The following is a 19074-nucleotide window of genomic DNA, read 5'->3' as shown; positions in this document are numbered from 1 at the left end:
CTGCAGGGCCGCCTCTCCTTACAGCACATGCTCAGGTCATCAGCCCCAGATGAAAGCCAGGGACTGAAGAGGGAGTGGTCCAGTTCAGAGAAGACCTTACTTCAGGAAAGGGGAAGGAATGCAGAGTAGCCCAGATTATATAGGAGTGGGCCTCCTGAAGAAGCATTTGGGAGACAGGCAGAAACTATTCCCCTTTTATACCTTTGAAACAAAGAAGGGTGATGAACATTTCTTCAATTAGTTCTAAGAATTCGGACCATTGCAATAGGGAAGATGATGCTGACATGATTCTCTTTTGGTACCCAGAAGGGCCTCGATCACTCACACTGCCTGGCAGTACCTAAGCCACTCTAGTACCTAAGGCAGTACCTAATCACCAGAACAGTGATTTCCTTTCTTTAGGGTCGTGTCCTTAATCTCGCCCTGCCTATTCCCCTTTTGTCCCTATTACTCTCTCGTTCCATTTTCCCGGTCTCTTCCCTCGACATTCAGTCCGCCTCTCTCCACACTGGTCCTTCCTCTGTGCACCTTTGTTTGCATGTCCTGGTTGACTGTGGAAAGCTACAAGAAGGGACTTTTACCTGTTTGTGACTTTGGGTGAGCTATTAAATCTGGCTGTGTTCTCCCACCAGTGAAATGCGATTAAAGTGTACCTTGCAGGGTGCCTGAGAGATTCTAAGAGATGATAAAGTGAAGCTCTCGGTCCATAGCAGACCCTCAGCTAACAGTAGCCGCTGATATTCCCTCTCACCCTCCCCTTTTCCTCTCTTCTTTCTCCAAAGAAGCCCGAGATAGACTTTTCCCTTCCCCCTCTTCCACCTCTTTCCATCCTTCTCTGTGCCTCTCCCTCAAGTGAGTGATAACAGGCCCTGAATCCTGTTCTCCATCTGTTAACCATCTGTTAACCATCTTCATGTCTCCCTTTGTCCATTTTTATTGTTTTGTTTGTTTGTTTGGGGACCACACCCAGCAGTGCTCAGGGCTTACTCCTGGCTCTGCTCTCAGGAACTATTCCTGGAGGTGCTCAGGGGACCATCCTCAGGTGCCTGGGATCAAACCCAGGTCAGTCATGTGCAAGGCAAGACCCTGCCTGCCTTACTCAGTCCCCCATGTTCATTTTTAAAGCATCTGAACTTAGTGCTTCCAGGTCTTGCTTTTACCCTTCGGCCGCTGGACTAGCTCCTGGGGCAGCCCTAAGCGGAGATGTCTCAACTGCCACCACCCAAGGCCCTGCTTGTGGGTGACCCTAGGCAGATGGCAGCAGTGTGAGAGCTAGCTGGTGGGCAGGCTGGCAGGGAGGGGGGCTCCAACCCCACTTCCCTTCCTCCTGCTCTTTGAATCCCATTTATTCCAATTTGCTCCGTGTTAAATCACCTTCCCCGGAGTGGCTCCGGGCTCCAGCCATCTAAATTAAGCCTTTCCTTCCTCCTTTGCGTGGCCTTTTCTGAACCTGCCCCGCATTAACTATATGTTTGTCACTGGGTAATAAAAATCCCTGAACTCCCTGCCACCAGATTATCTTTTTAAAGAAATGCAGCTCATTTACAGTGAATCACCCAAGACGCAGCCTTCCCCAGCCTGCTAGCGAGCGGCATGATTTATAGCACCCGGCTGAGCCCTGCTCTCCTGCACACACCACCGTGCCCACACCAGCCCTGGGCACTCCTCTCTGGGCTTTGAAAGCTACTGATGAAGTGTTCGCTCCCCACCGCCCGGCACCAGAGGCCCCCCAGAGCCCCCGGGCGAGGCTCATGTCGGCTCATCCAGCTGGCGGCATCGCCGGTAGAGATAATGTCTCTGTCCTCTCTTCTCGCAGACCACGTCTCGGTTGGAGGACTCGGGGACAGTTTTTATGAATATTTGATCAAATCCTGGTTGATGTCGGCCAAGACAGATACAGAGGCTAAAGATATGTACTACGAAGCCTTGGAGGTAAGCCAGGCGGCGGCTCCTTCGTGGGTGGGCTCTCACTGCCGGCAGCTCTCCCAGGCCCCTGTGGCCCGCCCCCACTCTGAGCTGACCAGAAGATCAAGACAGCCCCTTCCCCAACCAGTCCTTTGCGCCCCCCCCCCCCACCTCTGCCCCATTATCGGCCCCGAGACAGGCCAGCCCTGACTCTCCTGGAGCAGCTTGAAGCTAAGGCCACGTTAGTGGTATCCTCTTACACATGCAAAACCCAAGCTCAAGGAGGCAAAGTCATTTGTCCAAGGTCTTGCAGAAGGGGTGGCCAGATCCATTCCGAACCACAGTACCTTTTGCGTCAGCAGCTGGGTCAGAGCCCAGAACACAGCTGAACCCTGGGCTGGAAGCTCCCATGTGAGGCTGCCAAAGCAAGACCCTCAGCCATCGGCCTGCCAGAAGTGATGCCATTTGCACAGCCATGCCAGGAGGCGCCTGGGGCGGGGAGTAGGGGAGTATCCAGTTCAGCACATACACAAAAAAAAAAAAAAAAACCTCAGAGAGGGGAAGGCACTTACTCAGAATCACACAGCAAGGAGCTGGAGCTGGATCCAGGTCTCCCGAGAGCCCCCGTGTTATTATCCCCACTGTGCTCATGGCTGTTGGTCTGTCCATGGGACTTGAATGAGAGGTGAGTGCCTCCGAGACAGGGAGACTTTAGGCCAGAAGCGGGGACGGGTGAACCTGAGCTGTTGGGTAGAAGCCCACCAGTCCAACCAAAGATAACTTTGGGAACTGGGGAAGTGACTCGAAGAGCTAGAGTGCATGAGGCTGGAGTTTGATCCCCACCACCTCCACTTCCTATCACACCCCCAGAGCTGCCAAGGTCACCCAGATCAGCTCTGCAGGCGTGAGTGGCATTCTGTGACTGAGTCAACACTAAACCAGCAGACCCGCACGCAAGAGCGGCCCCCCACCCGTGTATTCCAAGGGAAGCTGCCCCCACCGAAAAAAGAAACACCTTTTACCTCAACTCAGCAAAACGCACTGGCAGACTCTGGGCCTCGGTTTCCCCTGAGCAGATTGGATCTACTCAGGCCCCCTTGGCAAACTCCCATCCAGCGCCCCTGTGCTGGCTCCTGGCTTGCCCCCAGCCTGACTGCCTGGGTCACACAGTCTCAGCGCAGTGGCCAGGCTGGCATGTCCCTCTCTTCCTGAGCACTTAGCAATAAACCAGATCCATCCCTTCGACCCAGCAGATCACCCCTGACGAGGCTGACCAGTCACCCACACCCCTCTCCGTCTCTCAACTCTAGTCCTCGGCTTTTCTCAGAGCACTGGGTGGGTCCAACCTGAGAACTTTACTCCTTACTGCCCCTCTGTCCAGAATATCTCTCAGGCAGGGCCTGAGTCCCACTCACTGATTCATTTGTCACTGACATTCCCACATGCCTAGCCAATTCCCACTCCTGTGATCTTACTCATCTCCATCAGCATCTAAAAGGATCACGGGCACTTATTTGTCGTTTTGTTCATTGTCTGTCTCCCCAGTGCCCCCCCACACCCCCCCACCCCGCGCACACACACACCCCACAGTAGAATTCGAGCTGAAGAAGAACAAGGATCTTGTCTACTCATTTACCCTTTGCAAAGGTTCTGAAACAGTGCCTGGCACACAGGAGGCACAGTAATGACTTTGTGAACAAATAAATGTGTGCTGGATGGAGGAAGGCAGGGAGAGGAAGAAGGATGAATAGATGCGGGGCGTGTGGGTGGGTGGAGGGGTGGGAGGAAGGATGGACGGAGAGGTGGGTGTGGGCAGCTGGATGAATGGACAAAGAGTTTCTGACTAGCCTCTGATACAATGACTGTTGGTGGCATGAAAGGAAGCGCCTTAAAACAGGCCTCCAGAGCGGTGGCCCGTCCGCCCTCGGTCGTGACACCTCTCAGTCCTCCCCGGCTGGCTCCTCGCCGGCACCCGAGCTCCGGCCAGCCTCTCCTGTCAGAGCGCGCGCAGTCAGCTCGTGGCAAGGAGGGGCTGCCCGGTCCTTTGTGCCCTTCTGCCTTTCCTGGCAGAGTCAACATCAAGTTCACAGCAGCTGCTTCCCTGCCCTCAGGCACACTGTACTGGAGGCTTCTAGGGAAGAAATGCCCATGAATTATTTAAGACGATGGGAGCTGATGGGAAGCAGTTCACTGAAAGGAGAGGATTTAGCTTTGCCCCCACCCCCACCCCCATTTGATCTCCCCAGTGAAGAGCCTGGAGTGTCTGACCCTGGGCAAAGGCTGGGCCTCCGGCAAGTTTGGGGCTTTGAAGCATATTCTGGTGGTTTTCAACCTTGTTGGCATTTTAGAAGTCGTCTGGGGAGCTGTCAGATCCCAGGGCCCAGACTAGCCTCCTTCCCCCAAGGTGACATCAGGAGCCTTGAAAGCTGCCCAGAGGGTCCCAGTGTCTAGGTTGAACCAAATGTCCAGCAGGGGTGGGATTGGGGGGTTCAGACAGGCCAACTGCACGTGCCCCAGGAGGGTCACAGAGGAGGGGCCTCATGAACAGGAAGAGCCTCCGGAAGTGGGTGTGAAAGGAGGCAGTGTCGGAGGTGGGGTGTGGACACGGGGGAGCCCAGGGTCCCATCCGGGTGTGCATATGGGAGTGTCGCCCCTTCTGTGGGTGCAGAGCCAGGCTCTGATGGTGCCACGGCGCCCAGGTCTCGGCAGCAAACATTCGCTCTGTTGTGTCTCTTCCTATGATGGACACCATTTCTCTGCTCAGTCGCCACCCTGTGCCGTCTTGTGTTGGAGTGTTTAGAAAACCTTGTTTTTTCAGGGCTGGAGCAATAGCACAGCGAGTAGGGCGTTTGCCTTGCACGTGGCCGACATGGGTTCGATTCCCAGCATCTCATATGCTTCCCCGAGCATCGCCAGGGTGATTCCTGAGTGCAGAACCAGGAGTAACCCCTGTGCATTGCTGGGTGTGACCCAAAAAGCAAAAAAAAAGAAAAAATAAAGCCTTGTTTCTTCTTGGCTTTGCATCTGCTTGTCTCAATTGTGTCCTCAAAAAGGATTGACCTAGAACTTCCTCTTTGCCACCATTAGCTCAGGGTTAACCCCCAGTGGAAAGAACCCCAGAGGAGCAGTGTCGGCGATACCAGCTTTCCGGCTGAAGTGGAAACCTTGCAGGGTTCCCCCTCTGTGCCTGGGCTCCCTGACCCCTGCCCTGATGAGGGGGAGTAACTGAGTAAACCTCTGGGCCAGCCCGGCCCACACTGCCCCCTGCCCTGTGCATTTAGTGTGGCAGCCACAAACCCTGTGCCGACCCTCCTGGCAGCCGGCAGCTCTCCAGGTTCCTCATGCTCCTCCCTGTGTGGAGCTGGTGCCTGACCAGGCCCAGCCCAACTTAGGCTTGCAGGAGAGGGAGGAGGGAAACCCAGCCAGGGGCCAGTTGTGGCTCCCGCACTTCCCATTGGCTGGGAATTGCTGGTGACTTACTCAGTTGTGCGTGTGCGTTGTGGGCTTGAGTCAGATGCTCCACGAACACGCTGATTTGGGCTGGAGAAAAGTTCAGTGGGCAGAGCAGAGGCTTTGCAGAGAGCACGGCACAGTTCCCCCCCCACGCCCTCTGGGAACAATTCCTCAAGCATGGAGCCAGGAGGAGTAGCCCCTGAGCATCCTGGTTGTAACTCCAAAATAAAAACAAGCACAAAAACTTGTATCCTCAAAGAGGGAATGGCACTCTGGGGTAGCAGAGTCAGGGGCACAGGTGGTTTCTCTTAGGGGGTGTCCCCTCCCCCTGCATGCAAATGATCCTGGAGGCGGCCCTAAGGCCAACTTGTTGTCAACAGACCTGGGCCAGAGTGTGGGGTTAGAACCCTGGGGGAGGGAGAAAATGTGGCCTTTGTGAGTATCACAAGGCAGAAAGGCCTCCTCCTACCGCCCTCTGCCCACCCGCATCCCCATGCTTCCTCCTGTCCCCTCAGTCTCCTGCTTCTGCAGACCAGAAGTTGTGGTACACAATTTGATCTTGGGGAAGTCTGCTCTGGTGGGTGAGCTCCCTCCGAGCACGGGCCAGGCCTGTTTTCAGGGCCGTAATCACACACCCGGAAGAGGCACCACAGGTGTGTTAGTGGGAGGACAGAGTGGCATGGGGTGCCCTAGCTCAAGGCCGGAGGAGCTGGCAATGGCAGGAGTGAACTGCAGTCCCCAGATCTATCTCATCCCTGCTGTCTGAGCTTGAAATCAATGCGTCGGGCGCGGCGGACACATCTCATGTCACCCACAGAACCCTGTGAAGTATTTGTGTCTTTTCCCACCTAATACATGAGGAGATGGAGGCGCAGAGAGATTGTCATATGGTTCAGAACCAGCGAGGGTGGGCTTAGATCCAGGAGTCTGAGCTAGGGAGCCACCCTCCCTAGCTCGTGGCATCGGGTTAGACCTCAGGCACTGTGGATCTTTGATCTTGAAAATCATCCTGGTAGAGGATGCAGCCTGGTCCGTTACTCACAGAGTATAGACACGCTCTCAGACACAGACACACAGCACCACACACACACACACACACACACACCAGGAGAGTAGAGGGGTAAGAGTGAAGGTAGAGGCTATATGCCACCCTGGCCAGATCTCCCCAACATCTTAGATTCTTCCTAACAGCTTCATCTCCCTGAGGGGGCTCCAAAAGCCTCTTGCCACCAAAAGAACTGGCATGCAGCAGTGCTTGGCGTGGGAGGATGGTTGTCCTAATCCAGATGGGATGGGATGACCTGGGACAGGCCACTCAACAGCTTTGTCTCTACAGCCATGGTTGGCAACCTTTCACATCTTGTATACCAGCATGGTTGAGCAAGCTGTTGAAAACCTTCCTAGATCTGGGGCCACAGCAATAGTACAGCGGGTAGGACACTGGCTTTGCATGCAGTCAACCCAGGTTCGATCCTTGTCATCCCATATGATCCCCTGAACACCCCCAGAGTGATTCTTAAGTGCAGAGCCAGGAGTAACCACTGAGCATGGTTCATATGTGTCTCTACCCCATCAGAAAAAAAGAAAGAGAAAAAGAGAAGGAAGGAAAGGAAGGAAGGAAAGGAAGGAAGGAAGGAAGGAAGGAAGGAAGGAAGGAAGGAAGGAAGGAAGGAAGGAAGGAAGGAAGGAAGGAAGGAAGGAAGGAAGGAAGGAAGGAAGGAAGGAAGGAAGGAAGGAAGGAAAAGAAAAAAGAAAACCTCTCTAGAGAGGGTACAGCAGGCCAGCAGGCCCACGGCTGGCTTGTGGGTGTTAAATGCGGAAAGCCAGGCTAAACCCCTGGGGACAGCAGCACTTGACTCCCTGTGGGTCTGATTCCCACAACGTTTGCATATACACCACCTTCTGTGTTCTGAGATCCCCTGAATCCCACCCACAAGTCAGTCGGGCTTCAGATTATGATTCCCCAACAAAGGATATAAAAGCTCGATAATTGGTTACATTTGTTTTCTGAAATTTTTGGAACAAAGATTTAAAACTCTAAAAGACTCACCCCAAGGGCTGGAGAGCTAGTACAGGGGTTCAGGCACCCGCCTTACATATGAACAAACCCAGTTCCACCTGCAACACTGCAGGGGCCTGCAGGGCACCTCCAGGAGTGCCCCTTAGCAGAGAGCCAGAAGTAGCCCCTGTGTACCACCAGGTGTGGCCCCCAGATAAAAGAATCATAATAATAAAAGTCTCGCCCAGAGAAGCCGCCTGTGCCCACAGAGAGCAGCAGGCCTCTGCTGGGCCAGTCGCTGACCTCTGACCCATCAATCAGGACTGGCCACCCGTGGTCCAGACCTGGGATGAGGGCTCAGCAGAGCCGTGTGGACTGCCGTCTCCAGAATGTTCATTTTCCACCCTCTCCCCTCTCTTCTCTGTCTGTGCCCTCCCCCCCCCGCCCGCCCCCCACCCTGCTCCCAGGCGATAGAAACCCACTTGCTGAATGTCTCTCCCGGGGGGCTGACCTACATTGCTGAGTGGCGAGGGGGGATTCTGGACCACAAGATGGGGCACCTGGCCTGTTTCTCCGGGGGCATGATCGCCCTCGGCGCTGACGATGCCAAGGAAGAAAAGAGGGCCCACTACCGAGAACTCGCAGCCCAGATCACCAAGACGTGCCACGAGTCGTACGTGCGCTCAGGTAACCCCGCAGGGGGAAGGGGCGGCCGGAGAAACTGAGGTAGACACCCAGAAACCTGGAAGGTCAGCAGACAGCGAAGAAACCACGTGGGTGCAGGGCATGAAGGAGGAGTCCACTCTCCGTCCTGACACTGTCCCCGAGGGCACAGGGGAACGGTGACTGGAATCCACACCAGGGCTATTAGCCCTTGACATTCACCTTCACCTAACTTCACAATGCAGATGAGGAAACTGAGGCACAGAGGCACAGAGTAAAGACTCTGGCTTCTCTGGCTTCCCGAGCCCAGCAGAGCCCTTCTCCTTGAACCCCTCTGCCCTCCCACACTCCTCCTTCCCTCTCCAGTACCCCTCCTCCCAGTGGGTCCCCCCTCCTGACACCAGCCTGTCTTTCACCTTATCCTAGCCCCCCTGGGAAAGCTTGAGCACCACCAGCTGGCATGTCCTATAGAACGGGCAAACATGAGTCGGAAGACGGAAAAGCTCGAGCCCACCCCCTGATTAACCTCAGGGGAAACTGAGTCAACCCAGAGCAGAGACGTGACTCAGCTCAAGTCATGTTACACCTAAGTATTTATGCCAGGGCTATCACCCAGGTTTCCAGACACACAGCATCACCTTGTGAGGGCCTCTCCACATAGTACCTCTCAGAAAACAGTCCCTGTGCCCCCATCCTCCCAGCCTCAAGTTGTAATCCCCATCTTGATTGGAGGAGAGGACCCAGGATTTGTGATAAAAATTACCAGTTCTGGCCAGGGAGATAACTTAAAGGACAGGGGTGCATGGTTTGCATGCTGGAGATCAGAATTTCTTTCCCGGCACCAAATGGTCCGCTGAGCACCACTGGAGGCGACCCCAAACAGAGAGCAAGGAGTAGCCATAAAGTACCACTGAATATGATCCAAAAATGAAACAAAGCAGGCAAAACTGCTGGCTCAAGTGTGACTGCCCACACCAGCTGGGTGGCTTCTGTTTTCTCATCTGTTCAATAGCAACAATAATGGGGTCTCCAGGGTGAGGCGGACTCCCCCCCCCCCGCAAGGAAGCACTTTTTCACCCGAATACAGCCAAGTTCGTTTGGCTTTATTTGTATACTTTAAAAATATAGACTTTATTTTGGTTTTGGGGCCACAACCAGTGCCAAGGCGTTTGTTGGTGGCCTTCAGAAACGTGTCTGTGGCCCCTCCCGTGGAATCCAGATCTCTTGGAGCTGCTTGCAGGAAGCAGCAATTTTCAATGGGTCCTTAAACCCATCTTCAGTTCCCTTCAAAGAGCTCCCTCTGCCAGGGCCATAAACAAAACAGGAAATCTCAGGAATCATAAAAAGCTCACTACTTGTCTGGGACAATCAAACCAGACCATAAAGGACAGCTTCACAGAGCACGCTGTCGCAGCCAGCCAGCCGCTCCACAGATGGCTGCAGCGCTTGCCCTTGCTGTCCCCCGTTTGCCGCTTGGCCAAATGACCGTGCTCTTGGCCGTGAGCCTGCCCCATCAGAGAGGATCAGGAGGGCCAATGTCTTGGGGCTGGAGCAATAGCACAGCGGGTAGGGCGTTTGCCTTGCACGCGGCCGACCCGGGTTCGATTCCCAGCATCCTATATGGTCCCCCGAGCACTGCCAGGAGTAATTCCTGAGTGTATGAGCCAGGAGTAACCCCTGTGCATCGCCGAGTGTGATCCAAAAAGGAAAAAAAAAATTAAAAAGAAGGGTCAACGTCTAGCCCAGCGCTTCTTAAACTCGTTCCACTTGTCACCCCTTTTCACCTGACAATCTTGGGCTTGTTTGGCTTTTTTTTTTTTTTTTTTTGCTTTTTGGGTCATACCCAGCGATGCACAGGGGTTACTCCTGGCTTTGCACTCAGGAATTACTCCTGGCGGTGCTCAGGGGACCATATGGGATGCTGGGATTCGAACCCAGGTCGGCCGCGTGCAAGGCAAATGCCCTACCCACTATGCTATCGCTCCAGCCCCAAATCTTGGGCTTGTTTGGGAGACACACCCGGCAGTGTTCAGGATTGCTCCTGGCTCTGTGCTCGAGAGACCATATGCGGTGCTGGGATTCAGACCAGTACTGCAGCCGCAACCACATGCCAGGCTGACACCTTCGTCTTTGTACGGTAGCCAGGTCCCTCACACTCAGCCCAGAGAGACAGTTCTAAGGACAGAAGCACATGCACGAGCCCTGAGTTTGTTCTGAGCACCACCGGGAACAAACCCAGAGCACTGGTTGTGGCCCCCAAACCAAAATAAAGTCTATATTTTTTAAGTATACAAATCTAACATTTACTGATAAAGAAAATTTATTTTAAAACATTTTTTTTAAGACTACACTTAGTTATAGTCAGGGCTTACTCCTGGCTCTGTGCTCAGGAATCACTCCCAGCAGTGCCGGGGTGATTGAACCAAGCTCAGCCATTTGCAAGGCAAGAGCCTTACCCACTATACTATCTCTCCAGCCCTTCATACAAATTTTTAATATTTTTATGACCCACATGGGGTCATGACTCGTTAAAGAAGTTCGGCACTGCGAATTCTTTTCCCAAGAGAATATAGGAAAGTAAAGTGTCGTGCAGAGCTCCACCTTCTGGGGTCAGAGAGGGCTCAAAGGACTGCACATATGTTTTGCATGCAGGAGGTCCAGGTTCCATCCCCAGCACTGTATCATGCCCTGAGCACTGCCAGAAATTATCCCAAAGCACTCTTTCCTCATCTGTTGCCCCTCACCACCGCTGCCGCCGCCAGAAGACTCCAATACAGATCCTCAGGGGGCTGCAGGGGACACCCCTTAAGACAGCACCTGAGCTCTCACTGACCTGGACAAAGTGTGCAGGCATCAGGGAAGGAAGCACTGACCCTTGGGCTGGAGCCACAGTGCATCCAGCGGGGGTGGGCGCTCGCCTTGGACACGGCCAGCCCAGGTTCAATCCCTAGCACCCCTCATGGTCCCTCACGCCTGCCAGGAGTGATCCCTGAGCACAGCCGGCATGACCGCCCCCGCTACCTTTCCCCCACCAAAACAAAACCAGAACTGACCCTTGTACCTACAAGTTTGAGTGTAGAGAATCAGAACGGGGAGGGGAAAGGCATCAGGCAGATCTCAGGTCACATCCCAGCTCAGCCACAACTTGCTGTGTTACCTTGGACACATACTTAGCCTCTCTGATCCTCAGTTTTCACGTGTGTGAGGGGGATAGTAACATCTACCGTTAGTGGGAAAGTGGTAATTTATATGAAGCTTTCAGCACAACTCTAAAAATCATAAGTGGTAGCTGCCGTGGTAGTCATAGAGTCGTGGAGAAAACTCTGGGCCGGACACACATTTTGCATGCAGAAGGCCCAGGTTAGATCCCCAGTGCTGCCCAGTCTCCCCGGCTCCCCCAAACCCCTGCATGCGGCCCAAAAAACAAAACAAAACTAAGCAGGAATGGTAGAAACTGGCCCGGAGACATAAGAACAAAACCACGTCAGCAACCGAGCCCAGACCTGTGCTCTCTGCCTGAGACACCTCCCAGGCACATCCCCACCCGCCTGCCCCGCCGTCTCCTCAGCAGACTTGGCTCGGAGCAGGGGCTTGATGGAGAAGGGTATCGCTCCATCCGGCACCGCAGGACCTGACCCGTCCCGCAGGCCACAGCCGCCTCTGCTGTGTTTCACCCACTCTTTCCCAAAGGTGTTCCCAAACCCTTTTCCCCCTGAGTTCCGGGTGCATTATCTTGCGCTAATGTCTCCAAAGAATCAGGGAGGGAATAGCACCAGAACCTCTCTCCCTACTCTGCTGGGTAGCTCCCCAAGATGCACAGATTCTAAGCCTAAAACGTTTCCAAGGCCTCACTCAGGGTCTTGCTTTGGTCAGCCTAGGCCAAGAGAAGCCGCCGTCGCTGGCACAGCCTCAGGCAATGGGGGCCCACCCCTCCCATCCCTCCCTAGGGCGCCCAGGCTGTGGGACTCTGCAAAGCTGGAAGCAGACCGTCTGACCCAAGCCGTCTGGTTGATCCTTCCCGCAGATACCAAACTCGGACCCGAGGCTTTCTGGTTTAACTCTGGCAGGGAGGCGGTAGCCACGCAGCTGAGTGAGAGTTACTACATCCTGCGACCAGAGGTGGTGGAGAGCTACATGTACCTGTGGCGGCAGACCCATGACCCCATCTACAGGGAGTGGGGCTGGGAAGTGGTGATGGTGAGTTCAGTGTTCACAGCCCCTCTGGCACTCGAGCACCAAGGGTGCAAAGGGTCAAGGTTGTGAGTCCAGAGCCAGGAAGTCAGGCTGCAAAAATACAGCCCGGGACCTTGTAAAAAAGGGTCTGAGTCTCCACAGCTAGTAAGGCCTGGGCCCTGGGGCACCAAACTTAGAGAGCTGACGGCAGGCGGGGGACAAAGAGGCCCCCATGGGAACAAGTGATCACTGCTTTCTCACCCCGAAGCCCACCGTCAGCCGTGTCCTCTCAAACAGCTGCTGCCAGGCCACGGCTCCCCTTTCTGCTCTGCCCCGAGCAGCCCTGCCCCATGCAGCCCCTCAGAGCCTCTGAGCTCTGCTCACCCAGCCCTTCCTCCCTCATGCACCTAACGGAAAATCTCATGACCCTCTGTGGGGTTAGCGCCAAAGGCAAGTGTGGAGATTCTAGAGAATTCCTTGATGGGTGCTGAATCTTCTGGATCCCACTGCTCACCAAAGCACCCCCTTTGGGATTGGTCTGCTCAGAGTCACCTGGCATGCTGACCAGAGCACCCAGATTTTCTGAGGACCCTGCTTCTTGCCCTAGGAAGGCCATGTGAGGGCTCTGGGCTACTCCCAGACGCTCAGTAACTAAGGATGACATTTAGATACAAAAGGCCGATAGCCTGGGACCCAGGGCGGTGTCTCTGCAGGGAGTCCTGAGGTGTGCAAGGCCCATCCCTAGTGCCTGCCCACAGGCAGCTCCAGCGCCTTCCTCTGTCCGCACTGCTGAGCAGCCATCACATCAGCCTGGTCCCTGAAAGCACCAAGAAACCTTCCCAGGCGAGGGCCTGCAGGGCCAATTCTCGGTGATGGGCCCAGGGACCCCAGCGGCAGGGCAGTGGAACCCTGAAAGCCTCATTCTGCTCCCACACATGCCAGCAGATGGGCTGGAGCCTACTGGAAAGATCCGCAGCCCGGAGGCTCCTCTGGGGCTCACACCTGCCACCTTCCTCCTTTCAGGCCTTGGAGAAGCACTGTAGAACGGACGCCGGCTACTCAGGCATCCAGGATGTGTACAGCAGCATCCCCAACCATGACAACAAGCAGCAGACCTTCTTCCTGGCAGAGACGCTAAAGTGAGGGGGTACCGCGGGCCCGTCTGGGGAGAGTCCTGGGGACCAGGCAGCAGCCTTCCCAAACCAAGCCTGGGATCTGCCCTGACCGGGGGCACAGTGTGGGGGAATACAGGAGGAATCAGAGGCTTGAGACCCGGGGGTCCTGCTCAGGGGCTGGTCTCTGTCCTCCAAGGAGAAACCAGCCCCCATTCACCCCGCAGCGTCAGCCTGGGGCAATGAACGATCTTTGTACCCTGGAGGGGACACAAGAGTTGTCGGTGTTGGCACTGGTCATGCCATTGACTTCTCCTCTGCTGTCAGCAGCCATGCTGCTCCCTACCCGTCTTAGGGTACAAACTGGCCACCCCACTTCCCGGCTGTTCCTGGAAGCAGCCCCATGGCCTTTAACCCTTGATGAGCCCGAATGCTCCCACTGCCCCATTAACGAGAGCCTGTGGCTTGGGAAGCTGAGCTCTGGGCTCCGACTCTTCGTTTTAGAGCCCCAAATCTCCTCAGATGTAGTCTTCTGGGAGCAGAAAAGAGTTTGGATGCTTGTAGTCCTCAGGCCACCTGCAGAGAAAGGGGATGGCGGCTCTGAGAGGTCACAGCGCCCCCCAGTGTGTGTGGGTGTGAGGTCATGAAGGGCTGTGGGCAGAGCTAGTGTGTGTCCCCCAGTGCTGCCCGCTCTCCTCAGCACCACAGCTTCTGCCCCTGAGGTGGAGGTGGGGTCTCAGGCCCTTCCCAGACACCCCTGAGGTCCCTTCCCGTGGACCCCACTGCCAGGTGCTGATGGGCTGTGTCTTCCTCCCGCCCTTTGGGGTGCAGGTACCTCTATCTTCTGTTCTCTGAAGATGACGTGCTCTCCCTGGAGGACTGGGTCTTCAACACAGAGGCACACCCGCTCCCCGTGAGCCACATGGACAGTGCCAGCAGGCCAGGGACCCGGCTCTGACAGGCTCCTGCTGCCCGGCCGCTTCAGGATTCGGGGCTGTTCTCAAAGGGATTGAGAACGCCACCCCCTCCCAGGCAGACCCTGGGCAGATGTGTTGGACAAGCAACTTCTTTTCCTCTGTGAGGAGATAGGACTTGGAGACGCAGTGATGTCACACCAGGCCCAGACCTTCCTTTCTACGGAAAATTTCTATGAAACTCAATTGTCATTCCAGGGCCAAAGGACCGGAGGTTTGCATACGACCCTGAGTATTTTATTTCCTTCATTTTATTTTTTTGGGGATGGGGTTTTCTTGGTTTGGTTTTTGGTTTTGTTGTTGTTGTTGTTGTTGGTTTTCTTTCTTTTTTGCTTGATTTTGCCTTTTCTCTGCAGTTGTGTTTTATTACACATTATAGTTTTCAGTATCATGTGCTTCCAAAATGGTGTCATCATGATAAACTAAATCTTAAGGTGTATACATATACAGAACCCCTGGCCCCGTCTTCTATATTTTAAATACCTTTTACCCAGCATTTACTCTATGTTCAACTCTATCATTTACCTTATAATTTGAAGAGAAGTACCCCTTTGATTTGGGCTTACGTGTTAAGAGCTAGTGCTATTTTCATTATTGTAATGGAAAAATCTGTAAACTTACAATAAAAGAATTTATTGAATAAGAAATAGGACTGGGTTCATTACACATCAGTGACTCATGAAAAAAATCAATGCAGTGTTATCATCGGAATGAATAATCAGGAACCAGAGAGATAGCTCAAAGGGCTAAAGCACCTGCTTTGCATATGGAAGGCACATTTCTAGCCCCTGACACCACAAGGTCCCCAAGCATTTCTGGGTGACACAACACTGAGCCAGGAAAAGCCCCCAGAGTACCCTTAAATATGACCCCAACAGAAAGAGAAGCCAGAGAGATACTATAATGGGTCGGGCATATAACTTGCATATAGCTGACCTAAATTCAATCCCAGAACCACATATGGTCCCCTGAACCCCACCAGGATTGATCCCTGAGCACAGAACCAGGAGTAGGTTATCTCTAAGCATTACTGGGTGTGAACTAAAAACAAGCAAGGGAGGGAGGGAAGGAAATAGCTGATTTAAGATATAATTAAATGAATGAATCCAAATTCTATTACCTTCCCTTAAACTGGTACTAATATGTCCAGAAAGTCCTTCTAATGGAGGAGGATATTTATGCTTAGGTCGAATCTTCAGATTACTCAGAGAAGGGTAACAACTTGCTAAGGTCATACGGTAAAGTCGAGGTGAACCCTGTACCTGAAGTTTCCTTACCACTACCCGGTCCTGTACTAGATCCTCAGGCAGCAGGATGCATGGGGCCCCAGATCTTAGAGAAAATAGGTACTAGGTCAGATATATGCAAGTTATAGGCAATGCTTCTGGATGGAGTACAGATGACCAGGTCCGGTCTTAGGGTCAAGGACAGCCTCTCTACACACAGGAGCTTCCAGTTGGGGCCCAGCAGCTGAGAAGCAGCCCTTGGAGCAGTTCCCACAAACACCCTCTCCCCATGATGTCCCCTGCTTTCCTCAGCCCCACTGGGAACCAAAAGTCGTGCAGCAGAGTGAGGGCGAGTCTTGGGACATTTCTGGGCAGAGCTCTCTGCCTTCACTCTTCTCCCTGCAGCTCGTCCACAGTGCTGACAAGGTGGACACAGTCATATTGAGTCCTCCTCCACGTGATCTTGGCTCTCTCCGCCAACCTGAAAGCCACTGGGGTGCTGGGACCTGGATTTAAGTCCCTGCTGTGGAAACCTGAGCAGGTGGCCTCACCTCTCTGGACCACTTTGTGCCATCAAGCCAAAGGATGAAGCTTTACCTCTCAGCGTTGCCATCAAAATAGCGGGAGGTGAGGGTGGTTGACAGGGAGGCTGTTGGCCCCCCCGGAAGTGTGTGAAGTGCTTCCTCCTTGTTCTGGGGACGCAGAGCTTCATCAGAGCTCCAGGTGGGTTGGTGCACAGCAGCCAGGGCATTTGTTCAGTCCTTTTTTTAACCTAGCAAGTCTCGTGCTCTTGACAGCGACCAACAAAGTATTGCTCCAGGGGCCAGTTTGGGCCCATTCAAGAGAAACACAAGAACAGAAAAACATATTGTAGAAAGGTCAAGAAATAAAAAGAAAAATCACTCACTTTTCTGTATTCCAGAATGAAGTTATATTTTCTTCTATTTCTTATGAGTGTACTGAATGTTGCACAAATGATTATTTGTTGTTATTGGCCGGGGTCAGGGGGGACAGCACAACCAGAAGTGCTCAGGGCTTATTCCCGGCTTTGTGCTCAGGGATCACTCCTGGCAGGCTTGGGGACCATATGAGGTTCTGGGAATCAAACCTGAGTCAGCCACATAAGCGCCTTGCCCACTATACGATTGCTCCTGCCCAGCGCATCTTATTTGATCATAATTTGTGATTGCACTTAGCTATAAGCTATGAACCTTTCCCTTTAACCACCTAGCAATACCTGGTTGCATAGTGTTTCATTGTGTGATGGATTCTGCTTTCTGGCTAGACACCCCTGCTGCTATTCTGAATAACCAACAATAGAAACAAACTCTAATTTCAGAAAGGGATGTACTGAAATGCCTCCCAGCAGTCCATGGAGTCTCAGGAGGGTGAGCAGCAGACCTCAAAAAAGGAGCAGGAAGAAAGTCCAGGATGCAAGAGCAGGGGGGCCCTGCTCAGACACGGTGAAGTTTATTCTGAAGTTTATTCTGATCCCACTAGGTCTCCCTCCAAAGGTCTGAGCGTGGCTGGCCTGGGTCCCGGGCCCTCACGGGGGTCAGGATAGAGACTGATAGGCCCACCAAGAACCCAGACAATGACTGATGGTTCCTTGGGAAAATAAGAGGTTTGCAGTCAGAGTAAGGCCACCCGCTCTGGCCAGGCAAAAGCAGCAGAACAATGGCTGGTTTGGCTTTGAATTTTTTTCAGAATCATAAAGAGAACATGAAAGTATAGTGGACCAATCCCCATTGCACCCTTGTCTCACTCCTTTGAGCTGCTCCTGTGATAATGCTCTGTCTCATTCACAGTCTCACAAGGCCTCGGGCTTCCTACCCCTAGCACCAGAGCCATCACCACTACTACCATCACCACCACCACCACCACAACCACCACCACAACCACCACCACAACCACCACAACCACCACCACAACCACCGCCACTACCACTGCCACCACAACCACCATCACCACCACCACTACCACTACGACAATTATCACAAACACCACTACCACAACCACAATAACCACCACTACCACCACTATCACCATCATTACCACCACTACCACCATCACAATCACCACCACAACCACCACTACCATCACCACCACTACCACCATCACAATCACCACCACAACCACCACTACCATCACCACTACCACCACCCCACCAACATAACCACCACTATCAGCACCATAACCACCACTACATTACCACTGCCACCACAACCACCACAAAAACACTACCACTGCCACCCCTACCACCACCATCATCACCACCACTACTACCACAACCACTGCCTCCATCACCACCACTATCAGCACCACCACCACAATTGCCACCACCACTACTGCCACCACAGCTATCCTGCCATAATGCCAGCCTCTCCCTTTGTCCCCAGCATTTTGGTTTTCTACATTACCGCTGGGAACATGTTGTAAAAACGGACATTAAAAACTGTTAAATTTGGTTGGGGGAAAACTCCAAATAATGATAGTGAGTTTCCTGTCGATAATTGAGTGTAATCAAAGTAAGGAAAGAGTCAAGTGAAAATCATCTGCCACACAGGCAGAGGGGGAGTGGGAGGGGGAGTATGCTGGGGTTATTGGTGGTGGAACATGTGCACTGGTGAAGGGATGGGTGTTTGAGCATAGTATGACTGAGACTCAATCCTAAAAAAAAAAAAACCTTAAATTTGAGGCCAGAGTGATAGTACAGCAGGTAGGGCCTTTGCCTTGCACATGGCCAATCTGGGTTCTATCCCCAGCATCCCATATGGCTGCCCCAGCAGTGCTAGGAGTAATTCCTGAGTGCAGAGCCAGGAGTAACCCCTGTGCATCGCTGAGTGTGACCCGTCCCCCCAAAAAAGTAAAAAACTGTTAAATTCTAATTTTAGTAATATGGTACCAATAAAGTCAATAGTATTGATATACAAAGTCACTGCAGACCCCAGCACCAAAGTGCCCATTACACTTCATGCTGTCCCGAGTCACCTCTGGTCAGATCTTCACCCCCCCAGCCCCCTCCCCATTGTTTTTTCAGTAAATTTTGTCATCTGAAGCCAAGCTTTGCCATTGTTCGGCCCTGTCTACTCCCTTGCTGTTTGTCCCAATTCCACAGTGAGTGAGATGATCCGGAGAATGGGCATTTTGAAATGCATGCTCCAGCAGAGTCCTTCCGATCAAGAAATAGCATCCCTGTGGTAATTTAACTCAATTCCGGGGATAAAAATAAGACGCAAGTTAGGCTGAGAGCAAGAGGAATTAAGGGATGAGTCATCGTTGATAAAGGAGGGCGCCTGGCAGGATCTGAGCTCTGGAACCAGCCCTAGAGAACCCTTCAACCCCACTCCCCTCCCCACACCCAAGGGTCAATGTGCCCAGCTCTTCTTAAGCCTCAGTGTAGCCCTTGCTGTGCTCGGAACTCAGTGGCACCTTTTCTTCCTATACAGGTCTAGTGCTGGTTCCTTCCCAGAAAGCTTCAGCTGTCCCTGGCCCCAGTACTAGGGCCTGCAGAGTACTCCCATCTGGGAAGAGGCTGACACTGACCTTTTCCAAATGGCCCCTCTGCA

General features: G+C 53.3%; 1 protein-coding gene across 2 annotated transcripts in view; it reads left to right on the top strand.

The window, feature by feature from the left end:
- MAN1C1 (mannosidase alpha class 1C member 1) overlaps positions 1-14926 on the top strand; it is a 157631-nt gene extending 142705 nt beyond the window's left edge. Inside the window, exons 8-12 of one of the 2 annotated variants that reach the window (XM_012931650.2) lie at positions 1817-1932; positions 7825-8044; positions 12045-12217; positions 13217-13332; positions 14137-14926. In XM_012931650.2, the coding sequence (XP_012787104.2) occupies positions 1817-1932; positions 7825-8044; positions 12045-12217; positions 13217-13332; positions 14137-14263 (752 nt within the window). In that variant the 3' untranslated portion in view covers positions 14264-14926. The remainder of the gene's footprint in view (positions 1-1816; positions 1933-7824; positions 8045-12044; positions 12218-13216; positions 13333-14136) is intronic. The other variant, XM_055139068.1, reaches the window with a different exon arrangement.
- The last annotated feature ends 4148 nt before the right edge of the window (positions 14927-19074 follow it).

Source organism: Sorex araneus, chromosome 5, assembly GCF_027595985.1.
Source record: "Sorex araneus isolate mSorAra2 chromosome 5, mSorAra2.pri, whole genome shotgun sequence".
NCBI classification, from domain to species: domain Eukaryota; kingdom Metazoa; phylum Chordata; class Mammalia; order Eulipotyphla; family Soricidae; genus Sorex; species Sorex araneus.
The sequence above is the reverse complement of the archived record's forward strand: the minus strand, read 5'-3'. Positions and strand labels throughout refer to the sequence as shown.